Source organism: Equus quagga, chromosome 8 (assembly GCF_021613505.1).
Source record: "Equus quagga isolate Etosha38 chromosome 8, UCLA_HA_Equagga_1.0, whole genome shotgun sequence".
In the NCBI taxonomy this organism is placed as follows: domain Eukaryota; kingdom Metazoa; phylum Chordata; class Mammalia; order Perissodactyla; family Equidae; genus Equus; species Equus quagga.
This window is the reverse complement of record NC_060274.1, coordinates 28,399,219-28,426,879: the sequence shown is the minus strand read 5'-3', so window position 1 is coordinate 28,426,879 and position 27,661 is coordinate 28,399,219. Positions and strand designations below refer to the sequence as shown.

Sequence of the window (27,661 nt, the reverse complement as noted above, 5' to 3'; positions counted from 1 at the left end):
TGTTGGACTCTCCCTGTGATGCTATATTAGAAGGCAGCTAGGGAGGAGAGGTTCTCTAGGGCTCCTCATTCTTCTCCAGCGATGAGTCTCACGCTTGTCTGGACCATTACGGATGTGAATGCTCAATTTATGGGCTGCATTTTGAGCAAGAGTTTGGAGTCTGGGCTCTACAGTCAGAGTGCCTGGGTCCAAATTACAGCCATTCCTCTCAATAATGAGTGACAGTGGGTAAGTTAACGGAACTTGTTTGGCCAGAGTTTTGCCATCTGTAAACTTAAGACAATTTCCCTCCTTCTCACTGTAGAAAGGATTATAAATGTGGCAATGACTGTTGAGCGCTGAGCCCAGCTCATGGCACAGAATAAGCAGTGGATAAATGTTAACTATTTTGATGATGTGATAATGATGATGGTGACGATAATTTTTCTGACTTCTGAATATATTAAACCTATAATCTTAAAACTGAATTTGCACAGGACAGAATTATGGCACAGTAGGGTAAAGTCAGTAACAGTGGTCAAAACTCTTCAATCCAGGTTTCTCAGCTTCCAGTGGTATAAACACCTTCCTGCTATTGGTTGCTGGAAAGCCTATGTGCTTGTCTGTGGCTGCCAGAAAAACGAGTGTTCGTGCAACCGTGCCAGAGGCACAGGCTTATTTCAACATCCTGCTGATGACAGAGAGCCCGCACTGCAACTTCTCTCCCAGCTGTTGGTCTATTTGACGAGAGTGACCGATCGCTAAGTCAGACTTCTAGTCCTTGCACAGGCTTTTTTGCCACTGGGTGGGAAGGTGGAATGTTTTTCATATTTTGTAACCAGTGCCTCTAATTATGTAAATGGTGTGTAATTAAACACCCAAATGATAGCTCTACAGAGAACCCATTGCTCATCATTGTTAATAGAATTAGTGAATCAACATTTTCTTGACTACAGATTTACAGGAAAGACTCCTTCGCTTTGTCCTATTAACTGAATACTAATATTACAAATTAAAATATATGATTTGTTGAAATGTTGACTCTAACATTATCATGACAATTAGAAACAGTGTCTTAATCTAGGCATACTATATTTTATATTTATGATATCTATAGTGAAAAGTTGATATAGCAACTTAAACTACACGTTTACCGTTTTTTTCTGTGTAATCAACTATAAGAAATAAGGGACCTCTTTCCAAGAAAAATACTCTATGAACTTAAAGTGATGAATAAACACTATGCCTCAAATGTATTCACAAAGATTCCACAAACAAGATTACTATTCAGAACCAATACATACTTTTGGAAAATAATAGTATAATGGAGATGAGATTCATATTTTTTGAACAGTTAAAACATACCATGAAATTGGTGTATTCCAGTTAAAATGAACAAAGTTGTCTTTGTTGTGATGCAAGATATCCTTCATTTCAAATAATGTTTACATGATATAGAATAAGTAGAAGTGTTTTAATTATTTTGATGAATTTTTTCCAAAGGACATTTCTAAGAAATATTGGGATCAATTCTACTTAAAATTGTCTTTAGGTTTGAATTATCTGTCTCAATTTTCAGTTGATCTGATAGAGCCTTACACCCAAGTATCGGGATTGGTACATCTCATAGAATCACATAATGGGGCAAAAGCCATGACAAGTAGTAGAACTGAATGATGAACAAGTTAAACTATTTGACTCACTATGACCTGTATTTTGCCCTCATAACCACTTTAAATCTAAAACTATTAAATATGTTAGTCTGATCTAAATAACTAAGACATGACTGACTAACGAATACTTTTCTGACTATGGCAGTGATACATGAAAAGTGAAGTCAGGAAATGTAGAGACAAATATAATTTAAGCAAAAACAAATAAAAAGACAACTATTTGAAGCAGAAAGATAACGATGGCAATTTTCTTTTAGGGTTACAGCTAATGCCCAATTCAATAATTAACTACAAGGAGTCTACCAGCAGCAGATCTCTATGTGAACACACACCTCAGGGATCAAGAAGGTAGCAAGCATCTCTTTCTGACATGTGGCCTGTCTCAACTCTATGACCGACAATTAGGGCAGAGAAGAAAGGTTTGCGTTAAACACTATTTCCCACATTGGAAGTCAGCTTGAAAGGCACTGAGGACAAGGAAGAACTATCTGAAGAGTTAGAATAGGGCAAGGGTCAGCAAATATGTCCTACAAGCCAAATTTGGCCAGTTGTCTATTTTTGTAAATAAAGTTTTGTTGGAATATAGCTACACCCTTTCATTCAAATTCAGCCTATGGTTGCTTTCAAGCTACAACCAGGAGGGTTGAATAGTTATGACAGAGGCCATATGGCCCCCCCAGAATATTTGCTATCCAGGTTTTTATGGAGTTTGCCAATATCTTGGCTAAGGAAAAGGTTCTTATTCAATTAATTCTGTAAGGAAGTGTATTAAAGATGAGATTTGGTATGTCACATACCTCAGTTCTCTCTCCTTACATGACACTACCTTGAATTTCAGATATAATAGGCTCAGGCACAGTAAAGTCAGCTTCAGTGAATTAAGACAAGCTAACATTTATTGGAAACCTTTAATGTTGATAAATTCCTCCAAGAGCTGCAGCTACATTCTTATGAAAATATATGTTCATTTTAATTGATTAGCACTGTAGTGGGACTGGGGAAGCTTATAAGTATTTATAAGTGATTTCCCTTTATTTTTGAAATGAGTGATACCTCCATGTGTTTGTCCTATGTTTTGCATCTATTGAGCGTTCACATGACATTAGAGCATCAGATACTGTGTTACGAGATTGCACGTAGCACATGAGGTGAACTCACCTTGACTGGAAATGACTGACTGTGGTGGAAACATTGGGGTGTTTTTGAAATGAAGAGGGTAGGTTAAAGTGCTACAGACCAGTGCCCATGAGGGAGAGGCTGGAAGGCAGGGGGCACGCAGGTCTCACTCCGCAGTAACTGCCCAGTGAGAAGAAGGGCTTAACACCTAGTCAAAGCTTAGCGACTCTGAATATTGTCACAAAAACAATTCAGCAATAATGCCCTTAATCTGTAACCCTTGACCATCTAGATTATTACTGCTAAACAGAATATAATTAGAGAAAAGAGTTAGATCTTGATAAATAATGTGAATATCTTTAGTTTTCCAACCTCTGCATTTCTTTGGCTTTATTCACCCAAATGACATTAACAACATGACACAATAGATAAGAATTAAAAATTTCTCAGTTAGAAAAAGGGGTTCTGGAAAAATAAGTCACTCGTTTAACTTTTGAAAATTATAAAATTACTTGATATTTCCAAGAAAAAATATGTATATAATTTAATCCCTAATAGGGGCTTTATTCTGAATAAAAGGATGCATAGAGGGGATAGCACACATTATGCTAAGATATGTTAAGGCAACGCATCCTTCAGTAGACAACATAAAAGTCTAATCTACAGGAAGAATACTACTGATTTGAGATGGGGTCTTAAAAGATTTTAAAAAATCTAAATTTTATTTCATCCTTCAACTGGAAAATATGGCTGCTTCATCTAATTGACTTCGAAATTTGGTTTAAGAGAACATCTTTTTTGTACAACTAGTCAGCTCTCAACATTTTGGTTGCAAAATGAAGGACATTTACTTTGATATCTTTAATTACGGCTCATTTAGAGAACAGGGTGCCACACATTTTTCCAATTGGTGTTTTAGAATCATGAGTGAAAGGAAAGCAGTGACAAATTATCAGCTGAAGCGTCAAGAAACGGCTAGTTAGTGCTCCTAGAGTCTTTATGGAAGCTTCAAAGGAAGATGAAAGGGAGAGAAAGGGACTGTTAGCCACACATGCTCAATAGATGAAATGCGAACACAACTTCACAACATATTAATAACAAGTTGACATCAAACTTAGAGACTTACTCAACATAATAAGTGCCATATATGGGATCATCGATTTTTTCCCAGCCATACGGAAGCTCTGAAAAATAAAGAATTATTTCTTTCAGTAAAAAGGTAACAGATATCACAATTTCTAATAAAAAGTAATATAATTTAATCATACATGGGTTGCAGACATAGTCTACCAAAGCAAAATCAAGCATTCAGAGTCAGCACCAAATTTCAGACGCATATTGTAGGAGCTATAAGAAGCATTGGCTTGAAAATTGGCAGTTAAAACACAGAGCTTTCTTTTCTGCAGATAGACTGCTGGGTCTGGCTGTTTATTCCACGCCAAGCAGCAGGATGGCACATCATCACGTTAGCACCGCTCAAGAAAATACAGACGGCAAATCACTCTCCTGAAAGTGCCCACAGTTTTCTTATTGATTTCTATTGTTAAAAGGAGCGTTTCAGGAAAAAGATCAGATTTTCAAAATATATTTCTGAGGATAGCAAGTTGCTTCTGATGGCTGAAACAAAGACATCTTAAATTCTCAGTTGACAACCTACTATTCTCTCCATATGGGTCAGGATTTGAATGCTGCCGGTATATACACTCTGGGCTTTTTTTTTTTTTTTTTTTTGCTGAGTAAGATTTGCCATGAGCTAACATCTGTGCCAATCACCCTCTATTTTGTGTGTGGGTCATCACCACAGCATGGATGCTGACGAGCAGTGTAGGTCCATTCCTGGGGATTGAACCCAGGCTGCAGAAGTGGAGAGCATCGAATTCAACTGCTAGGCCATGGGGCCAGCCCCCGGGGCATATTTTTTATAAATACTAAAATTCTAAACACTCTTTCCTTGACAATACAGTTCATATTCCTCATTCTCCAGGGCTAATTTTAACACACACACATTTCAAATATCAATAAAACTATAAACGCTACTCTAGGCAAAACACGCTGTTTGAAAACCAGATTTTGCTTTGTGATACAGTTTTGCAAATACACTGAGTCTTCATAATTATTTATAAAATATAAATATTATATTTTTATTATTATATTTTATTTATAATAAATATAATTTTATATTATATTTAGAATATTATATTTTTCTTGATAGATATTAACTGTATACACCTAGAACTCAAAATCTAAGTAAGACATATTGACATGCTTTAAATAATATATTTAAATTAAATTTAAAAGTTTATTATAGTAGTAACACACGTTCTCTGTAGACAAGGCACAACTATGAAAAGAAAATTAGAATCACCTGCCATCCAGAGACAACCACTGTTAACATTTTGGTGACTATCCTTCAAATATTTATATATATATATATGTGTACACACACACACACACATATATATGGTGTATAACTTTTTAAAAGAAATACATAACTTTTTAAAAGAAATTAGGTCATATGGTGCATATTATTTTCATAGCCTGATATTTCCACTTAGCAAAATATCAGGGCATCTTTTGATGTGCAAGAGTGTGACTGCACGGCATCCCTTTTTAAGAGGCACAGTCATAGTCCGTGGTGTGGCTGGAGCCCAGGTAATTGCTCCAGTCTTTTATTATTGCGCATTTGGGACTTTCCAGTTTTTACCTGTTACATGTCATCTGCGTTGGATTTACTAAAACCTAAATCTTTCATCATTTTCCTAGCAGTCTGGTAATGATGAATCTCCAGAGGGGGGACTTTGGGTTAAAGGGCATGGCACTCTTTCATGGCTTTTGATAAATAGCCAGATCGCCAACTTCCCACGCACAGAAGAGCATCCGTTTATAATCTCACTGGGAGTTTATGAGTAACTGTTTCTCCATCCCACCACATTAAATACAGATAGCTTTTGGAATTCAGAATGTTTCTAATTTTAGAAAGTTAATCAGATGCAAATGCTGTCTCTTCCATAACACTCCAAGCGGAGTCTGGGGAAGCACTTTATAATCAAACACATGAGTATTTATGCGGCCAAAATTAAGATTTCCACTAAGATCGTAAACCAGGACCACTTCTTATCAGTTAGTGCTGGTTTGCTGCCAGGGCGTCCATGTCAGTTTATGTTTTCCTGCAAAATGACTTACAAAAGGCAGTTTTTAGAGCTTTTGAATTTTAGATATGCAGACAAACTACTGTATATCATGATTTTAAAAGTCAGCTAAATGTATTTTAAAATGGCAGCTCACAGTCGTTTTAATTTACCTTTCTTGGGTTTCTAGTCAGTTTGAACATTTTTCATTTGTTCATCCTGGGGAAATTTTTTCTTTTGTACATTTCTCCTTTAAAGAAATCAATTCATAAGAGTTGTTTAGTTATTAAGGATACTGATCCTTTATCAGATATATTGCATTTAATTTTGTTGAACATTTTCTTTAACACAGAGATGTTTTAAGTTTTATGTGGCAAATTTCTTGGTGTTTTCTTTATGGCTTCTATCATTGGAGCTTAGCTTAAATACTGAAGAAATTTTTCTAGTCCTTTTTTTAAATATAAGTCTAGGCTATGAGTTTGTTTAATAATTCTTAGATTAGTTATATCTTAATAAACTTATAATACCAGATTGTGAGTACCTTAAGAAATTTTTCCTTCAAAATGATAATAAGAGCAAATTTTTACTGAGTATTTACTATGGTTGAGGTCCTGATGGACTTTCCGTGCACCAATTCATTTTATCCTAACAATCACTCAGGATTTAAAATCTCTGTACTCTGGCTCCAGCAATCTTAACCACTTTAGATATCAATTTAGACATTGTGTTTAACAGAGCATAAACAACACTTAAGTTAGACTAAGGAGAATAACCATCCAGATGGCTTTCACCAAATCCCCCAAGCTATTGGAGAATTTGTCTATTAAAAAGAAGAATCCATTTGACAAATATCTATTTGGTGCCTTTTACAAGCAGCTAAAGTAAAAGATTCTACAGAGGACAGCAACTGATAATACAGATATTCATGGCTGACTACATGGATTCAAATTTGTAACAGGTTTAATATTATCTTGTGAATACAATAATATGTAAAGTAACCATATTCAACAACATAGTGTAAAAGTCGAATATAGTTAATTTTATGGATATTAGTCCTATTCTTAACAGTATTGTTATATGGAAACATCTCATGGTCAAAGTTTTAAAATCATCTTTTTTTTGTTTTGTTTTTTCTTCTTTTTTTTTTTTTTGAGGAAGACTAGCCCTGAGCTAACATCTGCTACTAATCCTCCTCTTTTTGCTGAGGAAGTCTGGCCCTGAGCTAACATCTGTCCCCATCTTCCTCTACTTTCTATATGGGATACCTACCACAGTATGGCTTGCCAAGTGGTGCCATATCCGCACCCGGGCTCTGTACCGGTGAACCCTGGGCCGCCAAAGCGGAATGTGTGCACTTAACTGCTGCGCCACCAGGCTGGCCCCCAAATTATCTTTTATAATGTAAACTATTCCATCATTTATTCCTTATCTTTGGCCCTTCTTTGAGTAAATTCTTAATTCTAAGCAATGTATCCCAGAAGCACAGATTTCATTGATTCTTTATCATTGTAGATCTATAGCACCAAATATTCTGGGAAGAATTTATTATCCTTTCTCACTTGCCATCATGAAGTATTTATCAGAACTTAGAGGGAATTTGATTTTCTTTTCATAAGATATCAATATATTTTGTTTGTTTGCTTGCTTATTTCACATTTCTAAGATAAACCATTAATTCATGCTGAAACAAAACTATATGTTATAAACGCATACACTTTAAGACAAACTATTAGTGGGCCTTAAACTCACACTTTGGGACAAAATGATACACTGTAGCTCTAACCTTCTGTTACAAAGAGCTGCCATTCATTTCATTTTAAATATTTGCAAGGCATTGATGGATAAATGTTACAAGAAACCAGTAACAGATACATACATCACTTAATGTGCAAATGTGGCAGAATGGGCATAAATATCTACAACCAATATTTAAAAAGGTTTGTGTGTGTGTGTATGTGTGTGGATACTTATGGACATGTGTACATGCACACACATATTTCTGTGTATTCCCCTTAGTGACATTTTTTTTTTAATGTTTGGCACCTGAGCTAACAACTGTTGCCAATCTTCTTCTTTTCTTTTTTCCTCCTTTTTTCTCCACAAATCCCCCTAGTACATTGTTGTATATTCTAGTTGTGGGTCCCTGTAGTTGTGGCATGTGGGACACCACCTCATCATGGCCTGATGAGCAGTGCCATGTCCACACCCAGGATCCGAATCCTGGGCCGCCAAAGCGGAGCGGGCGAACTTAACCACTTGGCCACAGGACTGGCCCCATAATGACATTTTCTTGAGCAGCCAAGGAAGATCTAGGCTAGAATGCCAATAAAAAACCACAAGTTTTTTTCACTCATTAAAAGACGAGTCATAAAAGAAACTTCTTAAGATTATAAGCTTCTCATAATCTTAACAGCATATATTTAGTTGATGAAAAGTTAAGAAAGTTAAGAATCATCTTTCACTGTGAAAAATGAGCTATTTGGATTGTCTTACTTTTAAAAAACCAATTGCTTCTTTTTAAAATTAAGGTAACAAATGAGAAAAAGAATTTCCAATTTAGTGCTATTTGTCTAGTGAGGCAAGCTTGAAGCTTGGAGCTCTTGGGTCCTGGGTTATTTAGAAGATTGTATTCAACAACACCTGACAAATTTACAGATGATTAAGGTCACACTGATGAAAGAATAACATATACTATGCAACAGGGGAAAACAAACACTTGAGATCAGCAAGGTTAACGCTGCGCTAAGAACTGTTTTAATTGAGATTTTCTTCAGGCCATGGAGCCATGGAGCACATTCAGCAATTAGGTACTCCTGCAGAAGTCTGTGTAAATGTCTAGATTAATCTGTAGTCAGTCATAAGCTTTGTCAAACTGCAACAGAATCGAAAGATTAAACAGGTATCCAGTTCTGCCTGGATTCTGCCATACCTACCAGGCTATTTTCACTTGCTCTCTCCACATTGTGTGTATGTCTGTATTTGTCCGTTTGGTCCATTTTCATCACAGAAAACTGCAACAGCTAGCAAAAAGCAGTGTTCAAGCCTCAACTGGGAAAATTGTAGGATCAAAGGACAGAATTTCTTATGGAAGTGGGACCCAAGTACTGGAACATTGTAAGGACACCCTCCCTCAAGATATCTCAGAAAGATCCCTGTCGTCTGTCTCACTTTGTCTTTTAAACTATGTCCTTCATCTCTGTTTCTTTCTCTCAGGTCCATTTCACTGTGTCTGTCTCCTTCCTTCTCTTCTTCTGGCTGGTCCTTCTGCTTGCTCATCTTGCTTATGTCCTGGGATGGCTACCCCATGCTTGACTCTACGCTACTTTTTATCTCAATCACTGACATGACTACTGTGCCACCTCAGTTTCCCAATTCTGTATCCCATCCCCCCGCCCCGAAGAATTCACTAATCCAGTTCATTTTCCTCAAAATGGATCCAAGTTACTTGGCCTGACACATCAATGTAATGGCTGCCCTCTGGTCAAGAATCCACCCACAGAATAATCCGGTACGGCTGAGAGCTGTGTCCCTTCTGTATTGGGCAAACTCAAATGGAGGGACGTTCTATAAAATAACTGGCCAGTGCTCTTCAAAAGTGTCAAGGTCACGAAATAGAAAGACAGACCGCAGCACTGTCACAGAGTGGAGGAGACAGGGACCATGGAGACTAAATGCATGGTAGGATTCTGGATTGGGTTCTGGACAGAAAAAGGACATCAGTGAGACAACTGGTGAAATCCAAATAAGGTTTGTGGATTAGTTAACAGCCTCCGTAAATGTTCATTTTCTGCTTCAATAATTGTACTTATGAAAGATGTTACCATTACAGGAAGCTAGGCGAAAGGTACAAGAAAAAATTTTGTATTATTTTTGCAATTTTTTGAAATCTAAAATAATTTCAAAATGAAAACGTTGAAAAAAACTATTTCATCAACTCACTGATTAGATGACTTCTGTTCACATTTTATTAACATTGAATCAGGTACATGCAACCCTGAATTCTTTTGGATAATGTTGAATTTTTAAAGAAAATGGAGGATTTTTGCATATATGGCCTTCCTTTGTATTATGTTGATTTTTTTGAAAGACATTTCTAAGAAAGTGACTTTTAATTTTGCTATTTTACCACTTTTTTTTTCTGTTGCTTATCCTTCTGCTCACTTGAAAAACTAGGTAAATACCACATTCATGTTTAAGTATTCCTACAACTTAAATTCTAGAACATACAGATTCAATAATAGGAGTTCAAATGTACGGGCAGGCTGCATTCCTTGTCTGGGAGGCAGTGTCTTGTATGAGCCATAGCACGGGCTATGCTAATTCATATACGGTTGTGTGGAGGTCCATCCTGGTGGGCAGCTAAAAATTCTCTCCAAAGTCAGGAAGGCAGATCAATTTAGGAAGCATGCAAAGTACTAAGATACTGGAGACAGAAACAGAGACCAGAACAGGGCGCCATTTCCTTCAACCCTACATTATTATTATTATTTATTTTTTTTTAAAGATTGGCACCTGAGCTAACAACTGTTGCCAATCATCTTTTTTTTTTCCTTCTTCTTCTTCTCCTCCCCAAAGCCCCTCAGTACATAGTTGTATATTCTAGTTGCAGGTCCTTCTTGTTGTGCCATGTGGGATGCTGCCTCAGCATGGCTTGATGAGCGGTGCCATGTCCGCGCCCGGGATCCCAATCAGCGAAACCTTGGGCCGCCGAAGTGGGGCACGCAGACTTAACCACTTGGCCACAGGCCCAGCCCCTATGTTATTTTATTTGGACCAGTTTTTTTTTTTTTAATTGAGGCTCTTGCTACTGTGTTTTAGAGGCAATGACATTACAACAGAACATAAGAAACATAAAGTCTCCCTAGGTCAAGTGACATCGTGTATAGAATAAAACATGATAATAGCTAATACTCACATTAAAATCTTCCCCTCCAATCTTTATTAGATTTTTGCTGTATACTTAGTATAGAAATTGGGAAATATAAATTTTCCTGGAAAAGCCATACAACTTTTGCTTCCAAGTGTTCCTTAGGAATTTTAGTAGTCTTTAGGAGTGTGAGATTTTACAAGAGTCTTTAGTGTGAATTTTTACAAGAAATACATTTTTAGAATGAAAGAGAAAAAGAAGGACTAGAAAGATATTGTACAAGAATAAAATATAGAAAAGGTGCCATTTTTCTTATTAGTAAACTTTATCGTATCTTTGTCTCTCTTTTTCTTTATTCAAAAATGCATTTGTAATTATAAAAGTAAATTTGGAATGCATTCTTATTTTTAATAAAATTCACATAATAATAATGAGCTGATCACAGTGCCATTCCCCCACAAGAAGGTAGAGTTGAGAGTGTTTCCTTCCAGAGCTTTATCTGTGTATCAGGGCTCATATTTGTTCCTCTTTGCCAGAGAACTTTATTCCATTCTGTCAGCAAAAGAAATAATCAAACAAAACAACAAATTGAAAAACCTAAAAAGTGTTGTTCCTTCTCTCTTCCATCTTCCTCAGAGTCTCTATACGGAAGAGCACAAACCCAGTCAAAATCATGGAAATACAGGCTAGGAGATCTTCAATTGCGGGCTCTGGGTATAGAAGCTTTCCTGTTTTTCCAGTGGAAAAAAGAACTAGCTGAGTTGTACTTTACAGTACTGACATTTAATTCATGTCATCACGTGGAATCAACCTGAGTATTCCATTAACACAGTATTATAAGGAATTAAAAAAAAATATTGACCATGATTTCATGGGCTTGTTGTTGATAAAAGACATAATTGCAGGGAAAAAATTGCAAATAAATGTACTCCTTAAGGTATATTACCAAATTTGAGTCGGAAATGTACAAGATTTTTTGGCAGATATTGTTACATGAAGAAATGTGTACTCAATAATATTTCGGGTGGTTGGAGCCCTTTTTTACCTTGAAAAAGCTGTCAAATATAGATATGAGCTTTTGCAATGCTAACTTAATGGTGGCAGAGCCATCTATGTGAGATGGTGACAAGAAGTGGTGGCAGGAAGGCATGGGACAGAAAAAGGATGTTGCCTGCTAATGACTCAAAAAGACTCATATTTGGTTTAAGTTTGCAAACTTCATTAAAATGGCAAAAAGTGATGAAGCTAATAAGTATTTTCCTTAATAGTCCTAGAGCCCTGGAGAAAGTTCTGGCTAACAAGTAAAGATTTTAGAAGCAACTGTATGCAAGGACTTTGAAATATACATCTCCAGTTTCCTCTTAGGTTCTATAAATCTATGTTAACCCCACTATCGACCTATTTGTTTATTATCATCATCCTGTTGAAATTATTTATTGAAACGTTATATAGTGTAAAGGCTGACATCTAAATTTTAACCTCTTCACCTATGCTGAAAAATCATAAATACCCACTGAGAGCAATAAAACCATCCATAACTCACACCTATGACATAATTAGGAGAAAGAAAATACTATGAACTTCAAAAGTCATATGTAAGTAGAGAGAGAAATGCCCCAACCCAGCAGAGCAGAGAAAGCTCGGGAGCCCATTCTGGATCAGAAAGTTAGGTCAAAGTGGGCAGAACAAAGAGGGGACCAGGGGCCTGGGGGTGGAAAAACAGACAAAATCACCCTGAGACAGATAAATTTCCATCTGAGTGGGAAAACGCTAGCAGACCTGGTTGATTAGAACACAGCTTTTGGGGAATTGGAAGAAAGGCATTGGAAGTAAGCTGAATGAGAGGAGGAGTCTTCGGAAGGCAGTGCTTAAGAAGAAGAGGGAGATGATGTAGATGGATGAAGTGGCCCTTGGAAATTTGGTTATGAAAGGAGAGAAGCATGAGGTAGAAAGTAAGCATCTCCAGAAACAAAAGAGAATCATAAGATCTTAAGACACACCAACTACTCTCTCTGCAGAAAATGATGTTCTCCACTAAAAAATCAGTACTTCACAAAAGAAACAGAAGAGGGTGCTCATGAACTAAGAATGTAGTAATCCACCCAAATCCTTTACTTATGTTTATATGAAACCAGTTATTGCTGGTCTAGGAAAAAAACGCCAGATCAACAGAAAATGGCAGGCATTATTCATACAAAGTTATTATAAGAAACCAGAAATGAGTCAAAGCAATACAACAAATGAAAATTTGCTATCCTCTCTCGAACAAAAACAAAAATGAAAAAATTGCAATAAAATCTCAAGATATTTTGAAACATGCACTTATAAATATAAAACTTTTTGAATCAGAAATTTAAAATCTCTGAACAAAAAAGGACAAAGAACAGAAAGATAGTAAAAAGAGTGACCAAAATGAGAAAATAAATTTAAAAAAAAGAATCTTTGAAATTAAAACCAAATTAAAAGGGGCCCAAGAGAGAACAGATTCAATCGGAAATATAATAAGGACCATTGAGCAAAGACATGGCAATAGCCATGAGAGCAAAATGAAATAAATGAAAGGTAAAATGAATCAGAAAGAAGTCATTAACATAGAAGATAGACAAAGATAATCCAGTATATGTATAATTGGAATACATGAAGAAGAAAATAATAGAACTAATACTCAAAACTATAAGAAAAATTTGCAGAAATAAAATATAAAATATATATATATATATACACACATAGAAAAGGCTCTCCATGTACTTGGAACATTGTTCCAGAATAGTCAATTCCAAGATATATCAGTTAGCCAGTAGACTTAAAAAATAGAGAAAAGCTGTCTAAAAGATAAGTTCCTTAAAAGGGGGAAAAAAAATCAAGTTTCTATTACATCTCAGCAACAATATACAGCTAGAGCACAGTGAAGCAGCATTTTAAAGAATCGCAAAGAGTGACCCAGGGATTTTATAGCCAGCCAATATATCTTTTAACTACCAACACACACACACACACTCTAGAGTTTAAAATATGCAAGAACTTGGGGAATACTGTATCCAAGAACGATTCCTGAGGTACCTACTTAATTAAACCAATCTTAATTCAACCAGGAGATGACCAGAGGCAAGAGCTAATAGTAATCATTCAACACGTTGAATGCTAGATCTAAGCGTAGAACAAAGGGGGAGACAGGTGGTTGGAATAATATGAAAAGATCATATGTTTAGACACTGTTGAAACAATGCAATTCAAAAAGAGAGGAGAGGAAAAGACAAGGAGAGCGATTCTTTATCTCATGGACTGTTGTTTAGGCAATAGGTGGGAATCCCAGAATAAAGCTAACAAGTGAATAAGGGCCTCAGAAAAAGCGTCAGGATAAAGGCAAGCATTAGGACACAAATACAAGCTGCACTAAATACCAAACAGACAGACAAAACAGACTACAAAGAGAAACACAGTCAATATAACATGATACGGCCAAAAAATATAACATCAAATAATAGAGTTAAAACAAAGCATAGAAATGAATGCAGTTTACTTCTTTTGTTAAGATTTTCTAATTAGTGCATAAAGAAAAACCCAACTACAAGCTGGTAAAGAGGAGACACTTTTAAACAAAGTGATTCAGAAAGGCTAAAAATAAAGGGTTGGGCAGAGATATGACAGAAAATAGAAGAAAATAAGAAAGCAGGAGTTACAGTGCTGCTATCAGACTGCAGAATTCAAGTCAATAGCATTAACCAGGACAAGGAGCACGACTTTATAACAATAAAGGTCCCAATTCATAATGAAGATATAACAGTTATCAGTATCTGTATGTCAAATAATACAAACCACAACTATAGCAGCTGCAAGGAGAAGTAGAAACACACTAAAAGCAGGTGGTTAAGCCTGCTCTCAGTCTCAGACAGGTCAAGCTGACAAAATTACAGATCTGGCAAAACTAAATATAGCATAATTAATCAGGCAAATCTTTTGGTTCTCCCCCCATCTATCTTTCTAGTTTTACATCCCAATAATAGAGAACATACATTCTTCTCAAGTACACAGGGGACATTCTCCAAAATTGTCTGTATATTAGATTACAAAAAAGTCTTAATAAGTTCCAAAAGGCAGAAATAACACAAACAATAATCTATGACCACAATGCAATAAAATCTAGACATTAATAGCAAAATCATAATCAAAGGAACTTTCACCTAGAAATGAAAAACTCTAAATAAACAACTTTCGAGTCAAAGAGGAAACGTGGACTGAAAGCGGACCTTCTGCAAGTTCACCTACAGGGCATGGACCTGGACCAGCTGCTGAACACGTCCTAGCATCAGCTGACACAGCTGTACAGCCCCCGGCAGCTGGGCGGCTCAAGCTCTGGCTGCACAGGAAGCAGCGCTCGCTCCTGAAGCGCCTGCACAAAGCCGAGAAGGAGGCGCCGCCCATGGAGCAGCCCGAGGTGGTGAAGACGCACCTGCGCAACATGATCTTCCTGCCTGAGATGGTGGACAGCACGGGGGGGGGGGGGGGGGGGGGGGGGGGGGGGGGGGGGGAGTCTACAATGGCAAGACCTTCAACCAGGTGGAGATCAAGCCCGAAATGATTGGCAACTACCTGGGCGAGTTCTCCAACCCCTCCAAGCCCGTGAAGCATGGCCTGCCCGGGGTCGGGGCCACCCACTCCTCTCGCTTTATCCCCCTCAAGCAGCCTGCTCACAAAAAAGACAGTAGAAAGGATCAATGAAATAAAGAGTTGGTTCTTTGAAAAAATAAACAAAATTGATGAACCCTTAGCCAGGCTTACTAAGAAAAAAGAGAGAAGACTCAAATAAGTAAAATTAGAAACGAGAGAGGAGAAATCACAATGGATACTACAGAGATACAAAAGATCATAAGAGAATACTATGAAAAACTATATGCCAACAAATTGGACGACCTAGAAGAAATGGATAAATTCTTAGACTCTTACAACCTCCCAAAACTGAAGCAGGAAGAAATAGAGAATCTGAATAGACCAATCACAAGTAAAGAAATTGAAACAGTAATCAAAAACCTCCCCCAAAATAAAAGTCCAGGACCAGATGGCTTCTCTGGAGAATTCTACCAAACATTCAAAGAAGATTTAGTACCTGTCCTTCTCAAACTATTCCAGAAAATTGAGGAAGATGGAGTACTCTCTAACACATTCTATGAAGCCAACATCACTCTGATCCCCAAACCTGACAAGGACAACACAACAAAGGAAAACTACAGGCTGATATCACTGATGAATATAGATGCAAAAATCCTCAACAAAATTCTGGCAAACCGAATACAGCAATACATTAAAAAGATTATACACCATGATCAAGTGGGATTTATACCAGGGACACAGAGATGGTTCAACATCTGCAAGTCAATCAACGTGATACACTACATTAACAAAATGAGAAACAAAAACCACATGATCATCTCAGTAGAGGCAGAGTAAGCATTTGACAAGATCCAACATCCATTTATGATAAATACTCTCAATAAAATGGGTATAGAAGGAAAGTACCTCAACATAATAAAGGCCATATATGACAAACCCACAGCCAACATCATACTCAATGGGCAAAAACTGAAAGCCATCCCTCTGAGGACAGGAACAAGATAAGGGTGTCCACTCTCACCACTCTTATTCAACATAGAACTGGAGGTTTTGGCCAGAGCAATTCGGCAGGAAAAAGAAAGAAAAGGAATCCAAATAGGCAATGAAGAAGTGAAACTCTCGCTGTTTGCAGATGACATGATCTTATATATAGAAAACCCCAAAGAATCCACTGGAAAACTATTAGAAACAATCAACAGCTACAGCAAAGTTGCAGGGTATAAAATCAATTTACATAAATCAGTAGCAATTCTATACTCTAACAACAAAGTATCAGAAAAAGAACTCAAGAACACAATCCCATTCACAACTGCAACAAAAAGAATAAAATACCTTGGGGTAAATTTAACCAAGGAAGTGAAAGATTTATACAATGAAAACTACAAGACTTTCCGGAAAGAAACTGATAATGACATAAAGAGATGGAAAGACATTCCATGCACATGGATTGGAAGAATAAACATAGTTAAAATGTTCATATTACCTAAAGCAATCTACAGATTCAGTGCAATCCCAGTCAGAATCCCAATGACATTCTTCACAGAAATAGAACAAAGAATCCTAAAATTCATATGGGGCAACAAAAGACCCCGAATTGCTAAAGCAATCCTGAGAAAAAAGAACAAAGCTGGAGTCATCACAATTCCTGACTTCAAAACATACTACAAATCTACAGTAATCAAAACAGCATGGTACTGGTACAAAAACAGGTGCACAGATCAATGGAACAGGATTGAAAGCCCAGAAATAAAACCATACATCTATGGACAGCTAATCTTCGACAAAGGAGCTGAGAGCCTACAATGGAGAAAAGAAAGTCTCTTCAACAAATGGTGCTGGGAAAACTGGACATCCACATGTAAAAGAATGAAAATTGACTATTCTTTTTCACCATTCACAAAAACAAACTCAAAATGGATCAAAGACCTAAAGATTAGACCTGAAACCATAAAGCTTCTAGAAGAAAAGATAGGTAGTACAGTTTGACATCAGTATCAAAAGGATCTTTTTGGACACCATGTCTTCTCAGAGAAGGGAAACAATAGAAAGAATAAACAAATGGGACTTCATCAGATTAAAGAGCTTCTTCAAGGCAATGGAAAACAGGATTGAAACAAAAATCAACCCACTAGTTGGGAAAAAATATTTAAAAGTTATTTATCTGACAAAGGGTTAATCTCCATAATATATAAAGAACTCACACAGCTCAACAACAAAAAACAAACAACCCGATCAAAAAATGGGCAGGGGCCATGAACAGACATTTCTCCAAAGAAGATATAAGGATGGCCAATAGACACATGAAAAGATGCTCATCATCACTGATCATCAGGGAAATGCAAATCAAAACTACACTAAGATATCATCTTACACCTGTTAGAATGGCAAAAATAACCAAAACCAAGAGTGACAAATGTTGGAGAGGTTGTGGAGAAAAAGGAACCCTCATACACTGCTGGTGGGAATGCAAACTAGTGCAGCCACTATGGAAAACAGTATGGAGGTTCCTCAAAAGACTGAAAGTAGAAATACCATAAGACCCAGCTATCCCACTACTGGGTATCTATCCAAAGAACTTGAAATCAGCAATTCCAAAAGTCCCATGCACCCCTATGTTCATCGCAGCATTGTTTACAATCACCAAGATGTGGAACCAACCTAAGTGCCCAGCAACTGATGATTGGATAAAGAAGATGTGGTATACACACACACACACAATGGAATACTATTCAGCCATAAAGAGGATAAAATCGTCCCATTCACAACAACATGGATGGACCTTGAGGGTATTATGTTAAGTGAAATAAGCCAGAGAAAGACGAACTCTGTATGACTCCACTCATAGGTGGAAATTAAACATGTAGACAAAGAGAACTGGTTGGTGGTTACCAGGGGAAAGGGGGGTGGGGGTTGGGCACAAAGGGTGAAGTGGTGCACCTACAACATGACTGACAATAATGTATAGCTGAAATTTCACAAGGTTGTGAACTATCATAATCTTAATAAAAAGTAAAAAAAAAAGATGTCACATATAACAAAGAAATGACAAAATGGAAGCGATAAAAAATAATAAAAGAATACTTTGCACAAACCTATGCTAACAAAATTGAAAATCTAAATGAAGTGGATAATTTCTCAGGAAAATATAATTTATGAAAATTGGCCCCAGTGGAAATAAAAAGCTTAAATAGACAGGTTTTTAATCAATTTGCCACAGTAAACTCTAAATGGAAGAGAAACAAATGAAAACAATATGAGTCCTAGGGGTAATTTGCTTTTAAACTTGGTCGTGAGGAACGGCTTTTTTATAATGACTCAAACTTGACGAATTTGACTACACAAAAGCAAAAAGAATCTGCGTACCGTCCAAAACACCACTGTCAATGTTAAAAGATAAATGACAAACCGAGAGAAAGTATTCAAAACGTATCAGTGATAAAGGCCTGCTCTCCTTAATAAAGAACTTTTAAATATTAAAGGAAAAAAAAGACTAAAAATCTGATAGAAAAATATGCAAAAGCTAGGATGGACAGTTCACCAAGAGTGTACACAAATGTCCTTTAAACATGAAAAGATGTCCAACATCCTCAGAGAAACAAAAATCAACACTATATTGAGATATCACGCCTCACCTACAGGATTGGCAAAGATTCAACAGCTTGACCACAAGCTCTCATGGCCCCTCTATTCATAAACGCTGGTGGACCGGCAATGTGATACAACTTCTACTGAGGGGAATTCGGCAATAACTAACACAGCCAGACATACTTTACCCTTTGACTCAACAATCTCTTCCCCGAGAAATTTCTCTAAAGTTTCTTCTTCAACCATATAAAAAGGCAAATGCACAAGGTTATTCACCGCAGGATTATTTTACTAGCAAACCATGGAAGCTCCCTAACTATCCAACAGGAAACGACTGGTCAAACACACAGGGTATGTGCACATGGGGCCGTAGTGCCACACAGCTGCAAAACTTAGGAAGAAAATCTCTATGATCGGATCTACAGTAATTTGTGGGCTATCTTGCCAAACAAAAATACTCTTGTTTGTTTTTGAAAAATGGTGCACAGGAAGGAGAACCAGAAACTAAAGAAACTTTAATTATAAGAGGTGGGTGTGAACAGAAAAGTTGACAGGATGGAAAAGGGAATGAGATGTCTTTGAGAAGCCCTCTTTATAAACCATGTCAATCTGATTTCATTCACAAAAACAAAATTAAATCAAAAGGGAAGAAAAAAATACTCTAAGACTGAATGCAAATAAAAGCAAATAAGCCTAACTGTATATGAATTGCTAACCTCTCACAAAAAAAAAATAAAAAAATCAAGTATTGGAAAAATTACAGATTCTGGGACTAGGGTTTCGTTGTACAAAGATCTAGAAGGTCAAAGCATTGAAATAATAACATTGATGTTCAAAAGAGGGATAACTATATTTATATTCTGCAGAATTTGGGATGCTTTCCTGACAGTAAGTGTCAGGCTACTGGTTTCGGGAACTTGGGGTTAATCTACACTATTTCTTATGCCTTCTACACTGGGAACTCCATGGGTCTGGAGTTTAGGATCCTCATGAACAAAAAGATGACATTACAAAGCTTCAAGAGTTTGGGGTGGGGCAAACATTAATTTTAGTGATTTAAATGTAAGGCCAGACTAGAATTTAGTAATTCAGAGGGGAAGGCGCAGGTCTCTGGAGAGGACAGAAGACGGAAGTTTGCCCAGTTGACACCTCTTCTTAAGCTGACAGTGACTTGAGAGAGCTGCTATATGAGGCTTCTGTGGAAAGATCCTTTGGGCATTATGGAGGCTGCAGAGGTGGATTTCCACTCAGTCTTGGAATCTACCATTCCAGGTAATCATAACAATCTCAGAACCTCTGTAGACACTGGATGTTTGGCTCGGTCAATGGAATCTAAGGTGCAAAGTCATTGCAGCAGGAAACCTACAAAAGCCTGGGAACCAAAAACAGGTACGCGGTCAGGGAGGGTCTTTCAGAGTTTTGCTGCCTTTACAAGAACCCCCAGGAATGGCATTTTGGCTTCAGGATGCGCCCGTCTTGTTTAGAGATAAAGTAGTATATGAATCTCAGCCTTTGGGTTTATAAGAGGGAAAGCCCGGGGAACAGGTCAGGGCCAGAGCAGGAGGTGGGAGACAGAAAGACTTCCTCCCCCTTAGATTGTCATATTTTCCCCTGCAGGAGGTCAGTCTATTCTATGCAGCTCCAGCTGGGGAGGTCAGATGGCTGCAAGGACTGGAAACTAAGTAGCTCATAACACGCTCTTCCACACTGGAACTAAATACTGATAAATAACGGAAGCTTTAAGAATTGTTTAGCCACCATTTTCCAGGGAGTCAAGATGAAGACCTGGATAGGTTATGAGAAAGAAATAAAGGAAAAGTTTGCTTCAATTCTCCACTCTTGCCTTATCATAGAAGATTTTAAAGATTTAGGAGAAACAGCTGAGGGAAATGGCTACGTTTTGCCATGGTTTTGGTGGTGGTTGTGATTGCTGTTTTCTTTTTATGCCTCCGAAACGATTGGCTTTCAATAGGATGTTCTATGGTGTTGTGATTCCAAGTGTTCTTGATGAGATCTGGACACATTAGTCTAAGTGAAATTTGCAAGTCATCACTGAAGGGATTACTTAATCTCTCTCATAATGTAACATTGTAACATATTTTGTGAGCCCCTGTTCTCACTCAAGAAATATTTATTGCTTATCTATTTTGAAGGAGGCAGCGGGCTAGGCTGTGAGGGTACAGGAATAAGGCTCAGCACCCACAGAGCTGATGGTTTCAGGCAGAGTCAGCTTTTAAACAAATAATTTCACTAATTGCTAATTCATTATAATTTATGATATATGCTATTAGAAGTAGTACATGCATATTTTACTCTATCTAAACCTTCAGGTAATTTTTGAATAGCTTGGAATCACAGGCTGTTACATTTCTTGGAAATAATTCATTACAACTGATTTAAATAATCCTAACGCAATAAGTCAGCAACATATTTGTCAATTGGGTATTTTGGGATGAATTCACACAACGTCTATCATTTTTAAACTTAATGCATTGGACCTATACAATAAAATCCTACTGTTTAAAACCTCTGGGGACAACTAAATATTGAACATCAATACAATAAGGACCTGGCAAAATAAAACTTAAAATTTGCCTTTGTTTATGATATTAGACAAGCTGAATTCTACTTAGGAATATGCCCTAATTTCATTTTCTACTCAATATGCAGCCTCAGAGCACTGTTTAATTAAAATGCCACGTAGACCAATGAAATGGATCAGGGTGAGCACACACCCAGGGCTGCTAAGAAAATGTGCAGACAGAGGAGCAGACTCCGGTTTGGTTCTATCTGAGGCAGCTCCCACAATGCTGGGTGCGAGGAGCATCATGACAGTTCCACATGCCATTAAATGGTAAATATCAATTTTGCTTTTGCCACGAAACTCACGGATCCTAAGAGACTTGCATTCTTTCTAGATCAGCAAGCTGGACATTTGTCAAATTGGGCTGATGTGCAGTGGTCGCAGATGCTGTACTTTATCTGGTCCACTAGTCGTGTGTTTTTCCGTCAGAACAAAGAAGAAATTCAAATACATATTTGAAAAGGATGCTTAAAAAGGAAAAGATCAATAACAGTACTAATTGCCAGCATCATTTGGGGAAGAGAGAGGGAGAGAGGCTAGCTCCCATATTTTCCACCTGTGTTGTGGAATGTTTTTAAACATTAACAGAATAGGCAAGCTGACCAAGCTCACAGGGCTCTGTTTTTAGGCTTGTTCCAGGTGGAGAAAATACATAATTCTCAGCAGTACCCAGCACAGAGAGATCAGACAGTGTCAAAGGTAATGAGAGTTGACAGACAAGGCAGGGAAATGGTTTTCCATGGCAAGAAAGGAGGAAACTGACTACTCCAAGTGTGACCGTGACAGTGAGCTTTCTGATTCCCGACTGGACACTGATCTACAGCACTACTGCTGCCTCTTAAAATTTAACGACAGAAATGCCCAAAGACAGACCTTAAATTATATTTTTATAGCCAGATGCATGTGGGGGAATGTCCAAATGTTCTTCATCAAAATAATTTCCTGTCCAGATTATTTTAGCTGGGTCCCTAAGGAGAGAGATTGGAATCACAGTCTCCCCAGTCTTGGCTACATAGGGTGGAGAATGGTGACTTGCGAGAACATAAGCATCTTTAAATTTGAGGGATGTGAATGGTATAAATGTTACAAATACAGCTTCGGTTAGTTATAACTAATCTTGAATCATCATCATACCAGCCGATATAAAAAAGCAACAAAGTATCTACTAATATACATTGTACTGGCATCTGCCTTTATATGTGAGCATCCACTTCAAGTATGGTGTTTTGTTCAGAGAGGGAAGTTACACAATTTTAGTACAAATCCTGGATTTCCTGACCCACACATAAACTGAGCAATGGCTTCCATCAGTAAGCTCCTAGCACAAAAGAGGGCAGAATATTTTCTCCAATGATCTGGCCACTGTGATTTACATGAATCTTTGCCTCTTGGGCTCTGTCCCATCTCTGCAGCATTCTTGGACAGAAGACTTGGATAGTAAATAATAAATAAAGAAACACAAAATTCTTTTTGACAAAATTATAGAGTGTAGTAGTGAGGTACGATATAGCAATGTAAAAAACTTAAGAGGATTTGCCATTAACAGCATGTACTGCATTACTACTTTGCTTTGTGGTAGAAGGAAACAAAGGAACATGGAGAAAGCTGAGGCTAAGACTTCCCAATGTTGTTTGCAGTAAGTAAATCTGCAAAATATAAAAAGGCCTGGCATAGAAAACATGATGCCTTGCTGTGTCTGTAAGGTATCCCGATGCCGACAAGATCGAGAAAATTCTTGGAGAGCACGTCCCCCCCAGAGAAAAATATCACTTGTCTAAAGCTGTCAGGGTCCATCTCAGCTTAGGTTACCTGACAGAGAAAGCGCTAGCCAATCTCACAAACTAGGCTGCCCTGCAGGTGTGTCTTACTCACCTGCCAGGCTCTCAGGAAATGTTAAAGGCCCAAGTGGAGCTATGATTTGCACCTGTGGCAACAACGGCTCTGTGTGTAAATCATACAAGCGGTGACAGTGTGATATGAAGTAGGACCCGGCAACTTTGCAAGACTCAACCTGTAAAAACTCAAAAAACCATTCAACAGCAGTGGCACCGTGCAGACAAAGCACGCAGAGTTTTAAAGGGCCCCACGGTCTAACACGGGGAATCACATAATTTTTGACCTGTAATGGTCTTTCGAGGCAAAAAGCACTGAAAATATTGACTTGTACATAGAACATCACTAGCTAAAATATTCTTAATTGATATGATAATTGGGCAAGGTCTGAGGCTACATTTTACAAGCAGTCTCAGATTCTTCGAAGTTTGCATTTTCTGAATCAACTCTGATACACATCTCGTCTAGGGCACATAGTCCAGAGCAATGACAGTTGTTTTCAAACATATTAACATACTTTTCTGTCTCATACTTCCCTGTGGGTGCCTCTCCCTCTGTGTAAGCAGTCACTTATTTCAGGAGATTTAGGCCTGCTGAAGTCACACTACAAAGAGGAAGAGTCAAGAATGAATGTGTGACTTCCCTATGCCTCGGTTGGGTGTTAGGACTTGGAGGTGCAAAGCCCTGAAAGCAAGGACTCAGGGTGTGGAGTCATCATAACTCTGGACAAAGGCAAGGACCAGCACTTGAGCAGCTGTGAGCCAGACTGCAGCAGAGACCAGCAAAGACAGACAACAGCAGGCTGACCACAGACCCACCCTCAGCACCATAGAGATACATATTCATCTAATACCTGGCACCATCTTGGATGGAAGAGGAGAGAAGAGACCCTTTGGAGAAAAAATCTGATAGTGAATTTGAGCTTTAATATTGACAGGCTATTGCACGCTCCCCTGCCAAATAAGGCTGTTTTAAACTAAAAGGGACAGAAAAAAGCCTTTAATTGGCAGTTTAAGTTTTCTCACCCTCCATCAACAGTAACAAAGGTTCCAAAGAAAACGAAACGTCATATAAAATTAAAATAACATTTTTTTCTTACATATGAGTTGCAGTTTGCAAATGCCAACTACTAGCATTAAATTAAAATCAAGTTAAATATTTAAGTAAATATATTTGACAGAAATATAGGTTTTAGAGTCAGACAAACCTGAGTTGAATTTTGGATTTCCTTCAATAAGCCTCAGTTTTTTTATCCTGTGTACACGATGTTATAAGGAATAGAAACGCGGAGTGCCTGACATGCTTGGCACTCAATAAGTATTATGTATTACTGTGACTACTGCTACCATTGTTGCTCTGTCATCATCATCGTCATCATCATCACCACCACCATCGTCAGTAGTCACTGTAACAGTAGCAGTAGCAGTACTTGCTGGAGTAAAGAGTGGTGAAGGAACACGAGGTCCATATTTAGAGTATGTGGCAGGTGAAAATCATTAGTGTTTTTGCCTCATAATCATTGGAAGGAGCTTTCCCAGAATTATTCAAAATACGGAAATGAGCTTGTAAAACTGGGTGTGAAAAACGAAGACTGGAAAATTAAGTAGGAGGATCCTTTTCATTGTTTTCTTCCTGTGCAAACCGGGCTTGAAGGCCTCAGAACAAGAAGACTGACATTTGGCAGTGTAGCTGCAGAGGTGGGAGGAGAGGCCTGACTGATAAAGAAAATACTTTGGAACAAAGGGATGTAGGTGGAGTTCACAAAGAAAACGGCCTGAAGAAAATACAACTATGTCTGAATACAATTTTCTACTTAATATACATATAAATGACTCATTACAAAGATATTATGGTATGGCTTTTTATTAGGAAAAAAGTAAAGTAACAAGCATATTTAAAATTATTTGTTTAGTTCCCAAATCAAAATCACATCGGTACTATAAATATAGCCCTTGAAATGACAATTATAACTAAGACAGTAATATTTTCATCAGAACATTCTCTTTGTTTGATCTGGTGACATTTTTCTTTTAGTAAAATTTTAAATGATTAAAAAAATCTATTTCTGCTCAGAGATCAATGCTTGTCACTCAGAGACAATATTTGAAAGTAAAAAATAAAATCTGAGTTTTAGATGACAATTTAAAAAAAAAGATATTTTTTAATTTGGAAAATAAATGCAAGGTGAAGAAGAACCTGAAAGCTACCTTACCGGTGTTAAAAAATCAGCCTATTATACTCAGCAAACTAACAGTTACAAATGAGATGGTTCTAAAGCCGCTGTGATTTAGGAGTTACATAGCGAGAAGTTGGGAGTTGGAAAACTCAGTAAGACCAGGTGTCACAAGACAGCCTGAAACGGACTCCATGGGCAGCACAGAAAAAGAAACAGGGAAGGAGAGGAACATAGTATACCATTGAGACAAGGGACTTCGACTGAGTTCTGAAGACTACGTTCTAACCATCTGTTTTCTGTCTCCTTCACGGTAAGAAACTTGAAGACAAGGGGCATGTCTTACTCATCTTTGTACTCTCCAAACCTAATATTAGGCGCTCAGCACAGGCATTTGTTAAAGTGATGAATGAGATCCTGGGCCCACCATGGGACTGGGAAAGGCAAAATGTTTTGTACCTTCCTCTGAAGAGCAACCCCAGGGAGAGATTTGAGGAGCACAGAGATTTTGGCTCCCTATGGCATTAATAGCCAGTCCTGGGGGTCCAGTGGTTAACATGCAGCCTGGGGTCGTTTTCTTGGTCAAGGAACCACACCACCTGTCTGTTGGTTATCATACTGTTGGAGGCTGCGTGTTGCTGTGATGCTGAAAGCTATGCCACCAGCATTTCAAATACCAGCAGGGTCACCCATGGTGGACAGGTTTCAGTATAGCTTCCAGACTAAGATAGACTAGGAAGAAGGACCAGGCCACCCACTTCCCAAAAAACTGGCCATGAAAATCCTATGAATAGCAGCGGAGCATGTCTGACACAGTGCTGGAAGGTGAGAGGATGGCACCAAAAGACCAGGCAGGGTAGCATTCTGCTATGCAAGGTCGCTAGGAGTCGGAATTGACGGCACGACCAACAGATGGCATTAATACTTTATTTTATTTTTACAAATAATTCAGTTTTTAGTAAAGTATTATTGTGATGAGAGTGTTTGCCCCATATTTTGGATATTTCCAGGTGTGCTGGGTTGGGGTGGAAAGGAAGAAGAAAAAATTGACATTGGCTATGTTCCATAAAGCTAACTTCCTACCCTGTTGTTGCCCTAACATGGGTGTTAAAGAAGCACATAAGGATTAAAGAAAATGTTTCAGCAAAGAATATGAAAAATAGGCACTAAAGTTTTAGTTATTTTAGTTTCATTGCTTTTGGTAACATAGATTGTTAGTAGCTTTTATTTTCCTTTTACAGATGTTGTGTGATTTTAAGAACCAGACTAATAATTCTATATTTTATTACATTTTAAAATAACACAGATGAAATAATACTTTGCAAGACTTTTTAGTTTTCTTAGTTCAGTTTTGCAAACAATACCACATTATACAGTTTCAAATTTATTCTTTTATATTTGAGACCTAGACAAAACCTTTTACTGAGACAGAACCCAAATTTCTCTCAAGCTCTTTTTCTGAGGGTAATGTATTTAAACTCACGTTAGAAACAGAACTTATTGTAAATGAAGCTGCCCAATATCACGTTTTCAGCAAAACACATACATATCAGTGAAAATATTTAAGAGAATCATAGAAATGGAAGAAGTTTTCAGATGTCATTGGGTTCATTTCCAGCTCTCCTATTGGGCTCTATATCACTATTTATAGTGGAGAGAGAGATGGATTAGTGCCCTTTATTTTATTCACTGATTATTCCATATTTGAACATTATAAAATTCATTATTCATTTATTCAAGATGTATTGAATGCTGTGCTAAGAGCTAGAGATTTAAAAGTTTCATTGTAAAAGGGATCATAGTTATGGGGAAACGTAAACAAAAGAAATTCGATACATTGGGACCTGTCATGGTGGAAGTATCCTTCCAATGAAGGGAAGCTGTTTATAGCAAGGATTGGTGTGGACAGGTAGGTGCCTTGCAGAGATGTTTCCCCTGACCTCTGTCACAAAATATGAGCCAATACTTACCTGGCAACTCTTCTTACTCATGGGAGTTTATATTGAAAAAAAAAATGCCATTTAACTTCGATAAATACTATTTATGTTCCTATCTCAACATATCCAGGATGTTATCTTTTAAATCTTTCATAAGCAAAGTTACACCCCTTCCTGC

At 37.6% G+C, this 27,661-nt stretch overlaps 1 protein-coding gene across 2 annotated transcripts in view; it reads right to left on the bottom strand.

Moving 5' to 3' along the window:
* The window catches only part of MAGI2 (membrane associated guanylate kinase, WW and PDZ domain containing 2), a 1,189,042-nt gene that overhangs the window by 244,545 nt on the left and 916,836 nt on the right, over positions 1–27,661 (bottom strand). For both annotated transcript variants that reach the window (XM_046668813.1, XM_046668814.1), the window contains exon 7: positions 3,895–3,952. In XM_046668813.1, the coding sequence (XP_046524769.1) occupies positions 3,895–3,952 (58 nt within the window). The remainder of the gene's footprint in view (positions 1–3,894; positions 3,953–27,661) is intronic.